Source organism: Solea solea, chromosome 17 (genome assembly GCF_958295425.1).
Source record: "Solea solea chromosome 17, fSolSol10.1, whole genome shotgun sequence".
NCBI lineage: Eukaryota > Metazoa > Chordata > Actinopteri > Pleuronectiformes > Soleidae > Solea > Solea solea.
The window spans coordinates 9,043,516-9,054,562 of record NC_081150.1 but is presented as its reverse complement, the minus strand read 5'-3'; the positions used below and the strand labels follow the sequence as shown (position 1 = coordinate 9,054,562).

Here is an 11,047-nt window from a genome sequence, read left to right as displayed (position 1 = left end):
TATGTCGTCCAGATTTTGACAAAAAGTCATACTTCTTACTTGAATGCCTTGCAGCAGTAGGCATCTACTAGAAAATTCAGCAGCAATATTTTTATCGTGTCTGCTTTTGGGTCACAAGATTTGTCACTATACTGTGTTTTAACTGAATACTCATGAGGGGGTGTCCTCTTTCACTTGAGTCTCTGGCCCCTGAAATGTCTGCACACACCACTGTATTCACAGATATAATATGTGCACAATAAAAGAGACGAAACAAGAGTAAAATAACACAGCTATATTTAATGAAATATTATGAGTAATCCATCATCATACATCTTGGCCTTTCAGTATCATACATTCATGACAATCCTTTTTTTCCCCATATTCATCTCTACATATCAATCCCCAAGTTTTCTTATATGTACAGCTGTTGGATGAGAGTGTTTGAGCAAACATACAACACCAGGGACACAATGCGATATGGCTTCTACAGTCTTCAATCAGAAAACTCAACGAGGAGCTGTGACCTCGTTCTCTGACCTTTAACTTCTGAGGAACTATGTGATGGACGGACGCTGACATGAGAGAACTTTGTCCCGTGACAGGCGAGTAGAGACACGGATTATCAGCTGATCAGCAAAGACGACTGACCTCACCCTGCTGACCTGAGGTCCGACAGGAAGTCTGGTTTCTAGTCTTGCCCCTATAGTGTCCGATGTAGAGATTAATGCCAACCTGCTGAAATATTATGACACACGATGATATGCACGGCAACATTTACCAAAATGGCATCTCAAAAAACGTGGACAAACATGCAATCACAGCAATGAAAACACACATTTTCTTCTCCAGTGTTACACAGAGAAGCTACAGTATTGCACTAAGACACAGATCAATGAATACGTCTCGATAGGAATTATCAGCCGGAGAAAGAAAACATAATGTAAACATAAGAACAGTACAAAGATAAATGACAATATTGTCTTTCAAATTCAAGCACGTCATTTGAACTCATATACAATAAATAAATAAATAAATAAATAAAACTTTAGTCATGTGCTGGCACTGGCAGAAAGTAAACAGCTTTCCTAAGGCTAAGTCTGACCATTGAAAAGAAGGCAAGAACATGCAGGCGAGGGTTTTAAGACAGTTCAATTTCTTCAGTTTCAGGCTAAAATGAATAAATAAGTAGTGGAGTAAACTGCAGCTCACACACACACACGTGTCCACCGTGACAGAGACACCACACCGTCAGCTCATCGCTCAACCGATGATTGTGTTTCAATCAAATCCCCACTAAAGCCTTCACTAATATCACTCTTATCATCATTATGGACATCAGTGTCCTCATGAAAGATTGGTTTCACAATGATGCGTTAATGACTGCACACCTTCCAGAGTTTTCTCTGTCTGCTAAGTGCTAGATTCAGTCTTTGGCATCATGTCAATATAAGCGGGGCCTGGACATTTGGATTATTTTTAAAATCGACATTTTTGTGAAGGAGTCCAGTTCTGTCCAGGACCAGGTCCAGGAGGCCAGTTTCACACTGGATGTGTGAAGCCAGACTAAGGCCTAAAAATGGCCATCTACATATGGACAGGAAGAGTCATTTTACGACCAAATAACATGGCACAAATTTTCACAATTATCAGTGTTATTATCATCATTATTATTATATTATTATTATTATTATTATCATTATTGCACCTCCTCGACTGATTCGTTTGAAGACAGAAGTCACTGGTACACATTGAAGTCTTTGGAATAAACTGTGAGAACGTTGACTGTCTCTTTACTTTATCTGGCCGGTAGCACAACTAGAAAAAGCTTCAAAAGCTTTTATTTAATATGATTTAACACCAGTGTTCTGTGGGGAAGAAAACGCTGAGGCACAAGAACATAAGAGCTGAGAGAAAAACACCGAAACTAAATAACTAACTAAATAATTTCACCTTTTTCTACCACCTGTGTGAACACGACAGTGTTTGTGAGTGTGAAAATTCCCCGGCATCGTCATCGTTCACACACGGGGAGTGACTCGTCACAAGCACACATACTCTGATGTCTTCCCCTCGTTTAAATTCATCTAAGAAGCCTTTAACACACTGGACGTGTTGACATGTGCATTTGCTGAACGACAAACACACACATACAAGCCCGCGCCGTGCCATCGCACAACCCCCCCCCCCCCCAGAAGACCTCTCACTCTGACGTAACATAGAATTAAAAACAGACCTGGTCGTGCTCTCTTATTGCTTTGCATAAATCATCACAATCAAAACAAATAAAGTCCTTTTTCAACGTCCACTTGCTACATCCTTGACATCTTTGCGGGGTGCGAGAGGCACCAACAAGCATCGCGACGTCAAACTCAAACTAGGCCAGCGAGGAAACATAGATAAATCTATCCACACAGAAGTGTAAAGGGACATTGTCATTATTGGCACGTGGCAGCCATGCACTTTAATTCAGATTATAACATAAATATTTGTATCTATAACATCTATATTTTTCTACATGATTGTTTGACTCGCTCTTAATGTCTGGATGTGAAATGTCTGGTGTGTCGTTTTATTATGCTACAGATTTGGGGATTTTTCTTTCTTTTTTTTTTTGCCAAAATAATTGTCTTAATAAGACAAACAATAAATAAATAAATAAATCAAAAGTGCTAATTACAGTTTTACCATCTGTTGTGCGCTATGCAATTATGGGCAGCTGTAATATCCCAGTTGTATAGACACACACACACACACACACGCACACACACACACACATGGGAAGGCTCTGAATACTGACCCTGGATCAGCAGAGTGTGTATTCATGGAGATGATTACAAGACTCATTGTGTCCAACACAAGAGGGAAACACCTACACTATTTACACCATATCACAGACAGGGGGGTGTGATTTGATATCTCTAAGCTATATATATATATAGTATTTATACTAATATAGAATTAAATATTCTATCTATTTAATCTGAGAATTCAATCAGATCCATTTGAATATATATATACATATATATATGTACACTCGGTTGTGTTCTCTCACGTGAATCCTGTACAGTTTCCTCTGTGTTAATATCTGTCATATCAATAAAAGGCATTTTGAGGGTTCACTTAGTTGGGAGAGACTCACGCACGGCTGGGTGCTACAAGTTGCTGTGATGTACAGTGGGGGGGGGACAAGACAGACACATACACACACACACGGTTGCCTAGGTTACAGCAACAGGGTGGCCCTGTTGTGACTGCGGATGATGTCGACCACGTGGAGGAGTTTCTCAGCAGCGGCGTCATTTACTCCTGGTTTTGAATGCCTCTAGTTCACACCTTGTCAAACTCTCTCTGTCTCTCCTGGACTCCCTGACCAATCATTCCTCCACTGCAGTGTGCAAGTTGAACCTCAACTTCTCCACCAGCACAAACAACACCACAGATTCTCCCCAGTAACTTTCTGTCCTAAAAAGGTAGGGAGTGGTGGTGGTGGTGGTGCGGGGGGGGGGGGGGGGGCATGTGTGCTCCCTCCAGTGGCGTGCACATGTGTTGCATGTCAAGTGTCTATGTACTGTCTAGCGTGTGTGTGTTTTTCGTCAACACTTGAGTTGGTCTATTTCAGAGCACTCGGTGTCCATGTCTGAGTCATACAGCGAGTGGCCTGTGGGGTCGCTGTCAGGCGACAGCGGGCCCTGCGGTGTGTGCGGCGTGTGCGGCGTGTGCGACGTGTGTGTTTCTTCCTCGAAAGTGTCTGTGCGGGAGTAGAGACCCAGGTCGGGGAGTCTGGAGGCCGAGTCGCTGCAGTCCGTGGTGTCGCTGTAGCAGAAGTCCTCCAGGTCCACGAACCACTCCGGCCAGAAACGCCGGCGGATGCGCTCACAGTACATGGCCAGGTTGATGAGCTCACCTGCAGAGGACAGACAGACAGACAGACAGACAGACAATACCGTGGACATTAGGTTCTAAAACTCAGGTAAAAGATCTGTGCAAGTCCTGCATGATTAAATATTCTCTGGTTCCACCTATATCTATATATACATATATAGATATATATACATATATATTTGTGTATATGTATGTATATATATATACATGTATTTGTTGTATCAATTTTTATCTCTATTAAACTATTATCTCTATTTCCTTTTGCTTCATCATCTCATAACTCTAGATAGATAATTTGAGTTATACAGTATGATATCAGTATCAGCAGATATCGGCTTCAAAATGTATTATGGGATATCAGCAAACACACCAATATCTGCTGATATGACTACCGACTACAGCAGGAGGCTAAATAGGCGGCTACCAACTAAACTAACGTTTTTTATATGTAAAGAAAATGTATATCTACATCTGCACTTTGTTCAACAATGTTGTTTTTAAATGTGCCTTATAAATACAGCGAATTGGTTTGGATCTGCTGTGACATGAGTCACAATTGACAAAATATTATGTCAATTTCATGACAGAAGAGACTAAGTGACCTCTGCACAATCTGAATCAATATCAAATATCTCACCATGATTAATACAGAGGCTACAGGATTGCTCCTAGAGCATTTCAATTAAAGTAATTAGAAAGTGACAACAGACAGAGACAGAGAAGTATGTCTTGTTTCTGAATGTTTGTCATCAGTGAATGAAAAAATGAGATTTGTGTTTGTATGTTTAAAAGTTTAAAAGTTGCTACAGACATGAAAGATAAATAAGGACTATTACTGTATATGCATGAATTCTCCGATGCTATCACAGATCTCTGACAGCAAAACTGAAACGGTCAGCTTTTTAATCTTTTACATCTCTACAATCTCATGGTTTAAGCCCATTTTTACTATAGCTCACCTTTGATTAGCTGCTCTGGACGTGTCCCTGGTAGGGTCCACATAGCCGGGGCCAGGTGACTGAACACTGTAGCATCTACAGTAGAAAGCTTCGATCCCATGATGTATTTTTTATCACCTACGAAGAAAAAGCACATGACAGATTTGTCAGCGCAAAAAATACAGCCACTGTCAAAAGCATGCCCTGTATCTGTCTATCTAGTAACGCACTAAAAGAAGAACATGGTGGAACAAATACTTGAATACATGAATTAAACAAAATTAATTTATATATTAATATTAATATAATATAATATATATAAACTTAATATTTTTTAAGTTCCTCTTTCAGTGCTAAAAGGGTATCAAAGATGAGGTCAACTCTCCTTCCATGTCGTTCCTGCATACTGCAATGCTACATCTCACCACAGAGGGTCAGTACCGAGCTACCTGTCAGTATGTTTTAGTTTTCAAGGCACAAACTAAGAAGCCATTAAAATGGTATGTTCTTATCCCATTAATCTGTTTACATGTACATTTACATTTTTTTTGCCTCTCAGCACAGACTCAGGAGAAAATCCATTTGTCCTAACTGAGGGTTTTTATTAGCATTTATATTTTAATCTAATATGACTGACTAACTAACTAGTGACCTGTCCAGGGTGTGTCCTGCATTTCTCCCTATGTCAGATGTGATTGGGCCCAGCTCCTCCCCCCACAACCCTCAAGTGAAGGATAAAGCATAGGGAAATTAATAAATGGATGACTGAGCTATCCCATTGTATCCCAATAACTCTTAGTAGATCACAATCTCAGCATCTTTTCCTAATAATAATAGTAATAATACTAAAAATAAAACTAGATTCATTACCGAGCAGAGTGGCCAGGGTGCGCATGTCTTTCTCCATCAGAGCGTAAACCTCGTCCTTAGAAAACCGGCCAATCCCGTGCCCGTACATCTCCCTCTTAACGATCCCGCCGGTCAGGTGACTCAGGATCCACTTGAGCAGGTCGCTCAGCGGTCCGCTCACCGACAGCATCTTCTGGGTCTCCTCCAGGTTGTCCACCCACTGACAGTAAGCTATTGTCCTAGAACACGGATACATTTGTCGGATTTAATACTTGTGTTACAACAAGGCAGTGATGAAGAAGAGAAGAAGAGGAGAAGAACACTACCATAAGAAATCCACACACTCGTCCCTCACCAGTAAAAATGTTCCTCCACCATTTTGGTGATGGCGCGGGACATGGCCTTCTCCTGAGGCGTCAGGCTCTTGTTGAGGCTCGTGCCCAGCCTCTCCTCCAGGAAGTCGATGATGAACTCTGTGCCGCACACCTGCTCCTGGTTGTACTCGATCCACGGCATCTTTCCCTGCGGCGAAAGCTTCCCATCAAAGTAGTTCTGCGGGCGGGGAAATGTGAGCGGGAGTTAGAAAAGAAGAGGAAGAAAACCATAATAAAGGAGAAGGTGAATGGAAACTTCATCCTTTGCAGGACTCTGGGCAAAAGACCAAAACCTTAAAACCTCCTCACATTCAACTCTGAACTTCTCCACGTCTTTACCTGGTAGGGCAGGTCCACCATGCGGAGGTAGGTCTCCATCTTAAGGCAGAAAGGGGACAGGGACGGGACGCCACTTTTCGGCCTGGAGAACTGGTGGAGTATGATGGCATCTTTAGAGTCCAGCTCTTCCTCTTTTCTGCGTGGAGCAAAAAAAAGTCAAGGCTGTATGTCAAGAAGAGGGGAAAGCTTCCAAAGACAAACTACATATGTATGTGTTTACAGACTTGTATTAATAAAGTCGTGGGCCAAGTTTGGTCGTGCTGACTTGATCATAGAGCTGTACAATGTCTGGTAAAATATCTAATAGTGCTTTATATATAATCTAATATTCACATAACATTTAAAATGTGATGAATTACCACACACACGCACACAGATACCATCGAAATGTTAACTCCTCTATTTTCTAATTAAAAGCTAAGTAGCTAATTAACTGGCTTCTAACATGTATTGTATTTTATTTTATTTTTTAAATATACATAGAATATAAGAGAGTAAAAAAAATAATAATGCACAATGTGTGTTTTGCTAATTGCATGCATTTTTTGATAAATTGCATAGGGACTAAAAAAATCGTCTTATTACTTTTATTTATAATAATTTGTTTCTTTTGCAGATCTATGAGAAAGTTAATGCTCAACAAACACAGACCTTTTCACACTTTCTTTTTTTAAATGCAGCCCTCTGCCAAAACCCACGCTTTTATTTCAGTTGAAATATTGTGAGCTCTGGAGTTTATGTGAACTTGGCAGCAGAGAAGAAGAACATATGTACTGCAGCAGGAATTTAGGTTAAGTCTCCAGGGGAATCTCTAACCGAGTCCTTAATCTAAACAGCAGACAGATACAAGTTTAAAGTTTTAAAGTTGCACCATATTAAAAAAAAGAAAGAAAAAGTAATTGTTACTTGGAGGACTTAGTTTGAGAGTAAATGATTTAAAGTAATTTAAGATTATGGCAGACATGGTTAAACACGGAGGATCCACGACTGTGACTCACATTTGTGCTGTCTTGTTTTGACAAGATCTATAAATTTTGGCCGGGTTTTTTAATTTTATTTTAGACAAAGCTAAAAGCTCTTAACTTTCTACATTATCTGATTGTAGTTTTTACTTGAAAAACCCCCAATCTGTTGTACATCTTGTAACATCTTTTACCACTTTCCTATTCATTTTAGATGAATGTCAGACTGATATGCGTTGTTTTTGAGAGTGTGACTTATTTATGTTTTGTAGTCTCAAGAAATGTGTCATCCAATTTTGGTTTAAATAATTCGCAATTATCAATAATATCAAATCGCAATACTTGTAGGATCACAATACACCAGCATTGAAATTGCATAAGAGCAAAATTTACTGCACATTGCTGTGTCCCTATATAACAAGTTAGAATAGCCCATTATCGTACAGCTTGAAGCAGGAAATGATCATCCACATGATTAGTCATGTGACTGTGATGGATTGATTCAATCAAATGATGCGCAGCTTTATTTAACTGGCCCAGAGTGACTGTCAGTCTTGAGCCACTGACACAGGCCGAGGGGGAAAAAAAAACTGCAGTGTCTAAATAACAAGACATTGAAAGGTTGTGGTGCGTTCACGTGCATCATGTTAAAACAGCAGCAGCAGCAGCGGACAAGGAGGAGCTGTCTATTCCTCTGTGGTGCTGAATCTATACCAAACGCTGTTTGTAAACGGGGGGGAATGTTGTTGTTTTTTTTAAGTCAGGAGAGTAAAAATGATATATTACAAATGTAGAGAGGCCAACATTTACTTGAGCTCTATCCAAATAAATATTTAACTGCATGTGTTGTGCAGCTTTGAGGACACCGGTCTGCGACCTCATACAAGCAAAAGTCCCTTAAACACCTGGTGTATTTTTATCCCAAACGAGTGTCTCCCGTGGGGAGTGAATCCTTCCTCTGTCTCTGTGTTGTTGTTGTTCGGCTCTGAGACTCTACTGCAGGAAACGATGAAAAATTAGTTTTTAAAAGACAAGACTCACCTCTGCCAATGGATAATCAATAATAATGAATGGACGTATATGTCACGTCAACTTGAATGCTGTTATATATATATATAAACATATATATGCAAAGCTGCCAGTGTGTTTGACTGTTTACATTCAAGGTTGTCACGGGATGTTCTCCTTATGAATGATTCATGAAAGTGTTTTAGTTTACTTTTTTATCTCTTATTTTTCATGTTTGATATTCTTATTATTATTACTGAATATTCTTGCTTTTGATCAAACCATTTCTAAAGGTTGATGGGCTTTTTTTGGTCTCAATGAATCCAAAAAAATGGTGAAGCCACAACATCATCCTCAAATTCAATTCATTCAATTCAACTGGAGAGCTGTGTGAGTGTGTGTGTGTGTGTGTGTGTGTGTGTAAGGCCTACAGCCTCACAACATGAGAACTGTTTATCATTATTTTTAGGAGCCTCATCCACAAAAATAAGACTGTAAAAGATGGAAAGATGGTGTTTGTGGGGGACGATGGTGGTGGTGATGGTTTCGTTACATCACAAACAACCCACTCACGACTCCTTCTCCCCCACAGACTCTCCACTCTCACCCCCCTCCCACCCTGTTAAGCAATAACCACCCCCCGGTGAAAAAACAGACGAGCAGTGAGGTGAACAGAATGAGACCAGACGACGAGTGTTTTTCTGACTGTTTTGCAGTGATGCTCAGTGCTGCAGCCTCTCTCTCTCTCTCTCTCCCTCCCTGTGATGCTGATGCTGCTGTTGTTGTTTGTACCTGATGGACAGCAATTCGTGCAGCAGATAAGCGGCGGCGGCGAGCAGAGCCCCTCCGGTCAGATACAGCGTCTTCCGCCACCACGAGTCGGAGCCCAAAGCTGACATGATGCCGCCGTAGTCCTGCAGTGGGCAGGCGATGATGTACCCATAAAACGAGAGCTGCTCCTCGGAGCCGCGCAGCAGGCCGAAGGAGAAGCTCTGGTTCAGGCCAAGATCAACCACACACGACCGCGTCCAGGCGAACCCGACGCGCCAGTACATGCTTCTCTCTGTCTCCGGCCTCTTTCCGCCTCACTCTGGCTGCTCGGAGCTTCATCTTCACGGGAGCCGAGGGCCGCAGGTGCGGGGCGACAGGGTGAGGGACAGCCGGCCGGACTCTGACATCTCGCACGGGGCTTGTCCCCGCAGCGGGGTCGACATCCTCCGCAGCCCGCTCGGAGCTCCTGTCCTCGGTCTCCTGTCACCGTCAAGTCTGACAAAGACAAGCACAGCAACTTCCGGCTGCATCCTACAAAATAAAAGTGGATGTAAGGGATGTGTTTTGCAGCATACTTTTGCAGCAGACAAAATGCCAAATGGAAATATCCAGATGAGTCTAAAAAATACAACTGTAATTGAATTAATATTATAATATTATAATTAATAATATGCCTTTATTATCATCTGAGAGGAGCAATTTGTTGTGCAGTTTAAACAGGCAGGCAATAAACAATACAAAAAAGAATTAAAGCATACTACAATTCAAACAGGTTAAAGAAATACTATTAGTAAAATTACTAAATAAGGTTAAAACACAGTTTAAAATATTTTACATCCTTTAATTTAGTCCTACGTGATGTTAAATTGACCCTTTCTTTAAGGCTCTAATCTTGTACATCTCAGTGTTTTTAACCAACAAATAATAAATAAATGGGGAAAAATCAAGAGGTTGCTGTATACGATGGGTAAAAAGTACTGGTTAATTTTGAGGGTCTTAAAAAAATGGACCATTGCATCGAACAATGTGCCAACAAATTTAAAGATAGTTTTTTTTTTTTCATAAAAAACTTAAATACTTTTAGTCCAAAAATTGAATTGTTCTAATCCTAATCTGATTGTGCCAGCATCAGATTTTGTTCGTCTGTATAATGTCGTATTTAATTGCTCTATCCAAAGGGAACGTTATGCATTTTATTTTGAAAAATACCAACTATAGTAGTATTTTTGTCTGCTGCTGTGTGTTTACTTCATGCAGCTAAAGTTACGTCACGGGGGAGTGACAGTACCCTAGAGGCAAGTACTGGTAAATGCAGCACGTGATACCGTTTCACCTTTTCTTTTGCAGTTCCCTAACAACTAAATAAAGGAACTCGAAGGCTTAACTAAGTGAATTTCACGCATTTTAACCCAAACCTCTCATTATTCAAAATACAGCCTAAAAAACGCATTATGAAATGTGTTGGATATTCTTTCAACTCACCACTAGAGGTCCTTCCAGAGCCACTTTACTGAAGTGACATTGACGTTGGGTAACAAGGGTGAGAATGACTCTGGTGGACGACTCCCCATAATCCTTTATATACACTATATAAATTTGACCTTTAATAACAGCAGTAAAGCGCTTTTGTTTTGCACGTCATACATTTTATTACCACACAAAACCATAAACATATCATTTCAAGTAAAATTAATGGGAGAAATTAACTGTGGAAAAATATATCAGCCCTTCAATTTCACATGTGAACAGTCATATGACGAGATGCAGAAAGGGAGGTGAAAACGCCAGAACATATGTATTAAAGCCTGTGTAGCCTATTAAAAAAAGATAGTTTATGTCCCTGTGAATGTGGTTTACAGGAAACCACAGAGGGGAAAACTGACACAGGAGAAACATGAATCTTAAAATAATAGCTACATTAACCCCTAGAGCACATTTCACC

The 11,047-nt window shown here is 40.5% G+C and overlaps 1 protein-coding gene across 1 annotated transcript; it reads right to left on the bottom strand.

The window, feature by feature from the left end:
* Window positions 1–3,484: 3,484 nt before the first annotated feature.
* Window positions 3,485–9,679, bottom strand: faxca (failed axon connections homolog, metaxin like GST domain containing a). Its single transcript, XM_058614323.1, has 6 exons — window positions 9,127–9,679; window positions 6,365–6,500; window positions 6,007–6,203; window positions 5,673–5,890; window positions 4,824–4,940; window positions 3,485–3,886 (listed from the first exon to the last, which is right to left on the bottom strand). Exons 1-6 carry the CDS (start codon window positions 9,387–9,389, stop codon window positions 3,576–3,578), a joined length of 1,242 nt encoding a protein of 413 aa, XP_058470306.1. The 5' UTR covers window positions 9,390–9,679; the 3' UTR covers window positions 3,485–3,575.
* Window positions 9,680–11,047: the final 1,368 nt, after the last annotated feature.

Bases quoted from the DNA above. Each gene is read 5' to 3' on its own strand.
- faxca (XM_058614323.1), bottom strand. From the start codon at position 9,389: ATGTACTGGCGCGTCGGGTTCGCCTGGACGCGGTCGTGTGTGGTTGAT. The intron at 6,204-6,364 runs GTAAAGACGTGG...CCCCGCCCGCAG, and splicing joins TGGTGGACCTGCCCTACCAG to AACTACTTTGATGGGAAGCT. The intron at 5,891-6,006 runs GTGAGGGACGAG...TCCGTGTTCTAG, and splicing joins GTGGAGGAACATTTTTACTG to GACAATAGCTTACTGTCAGT.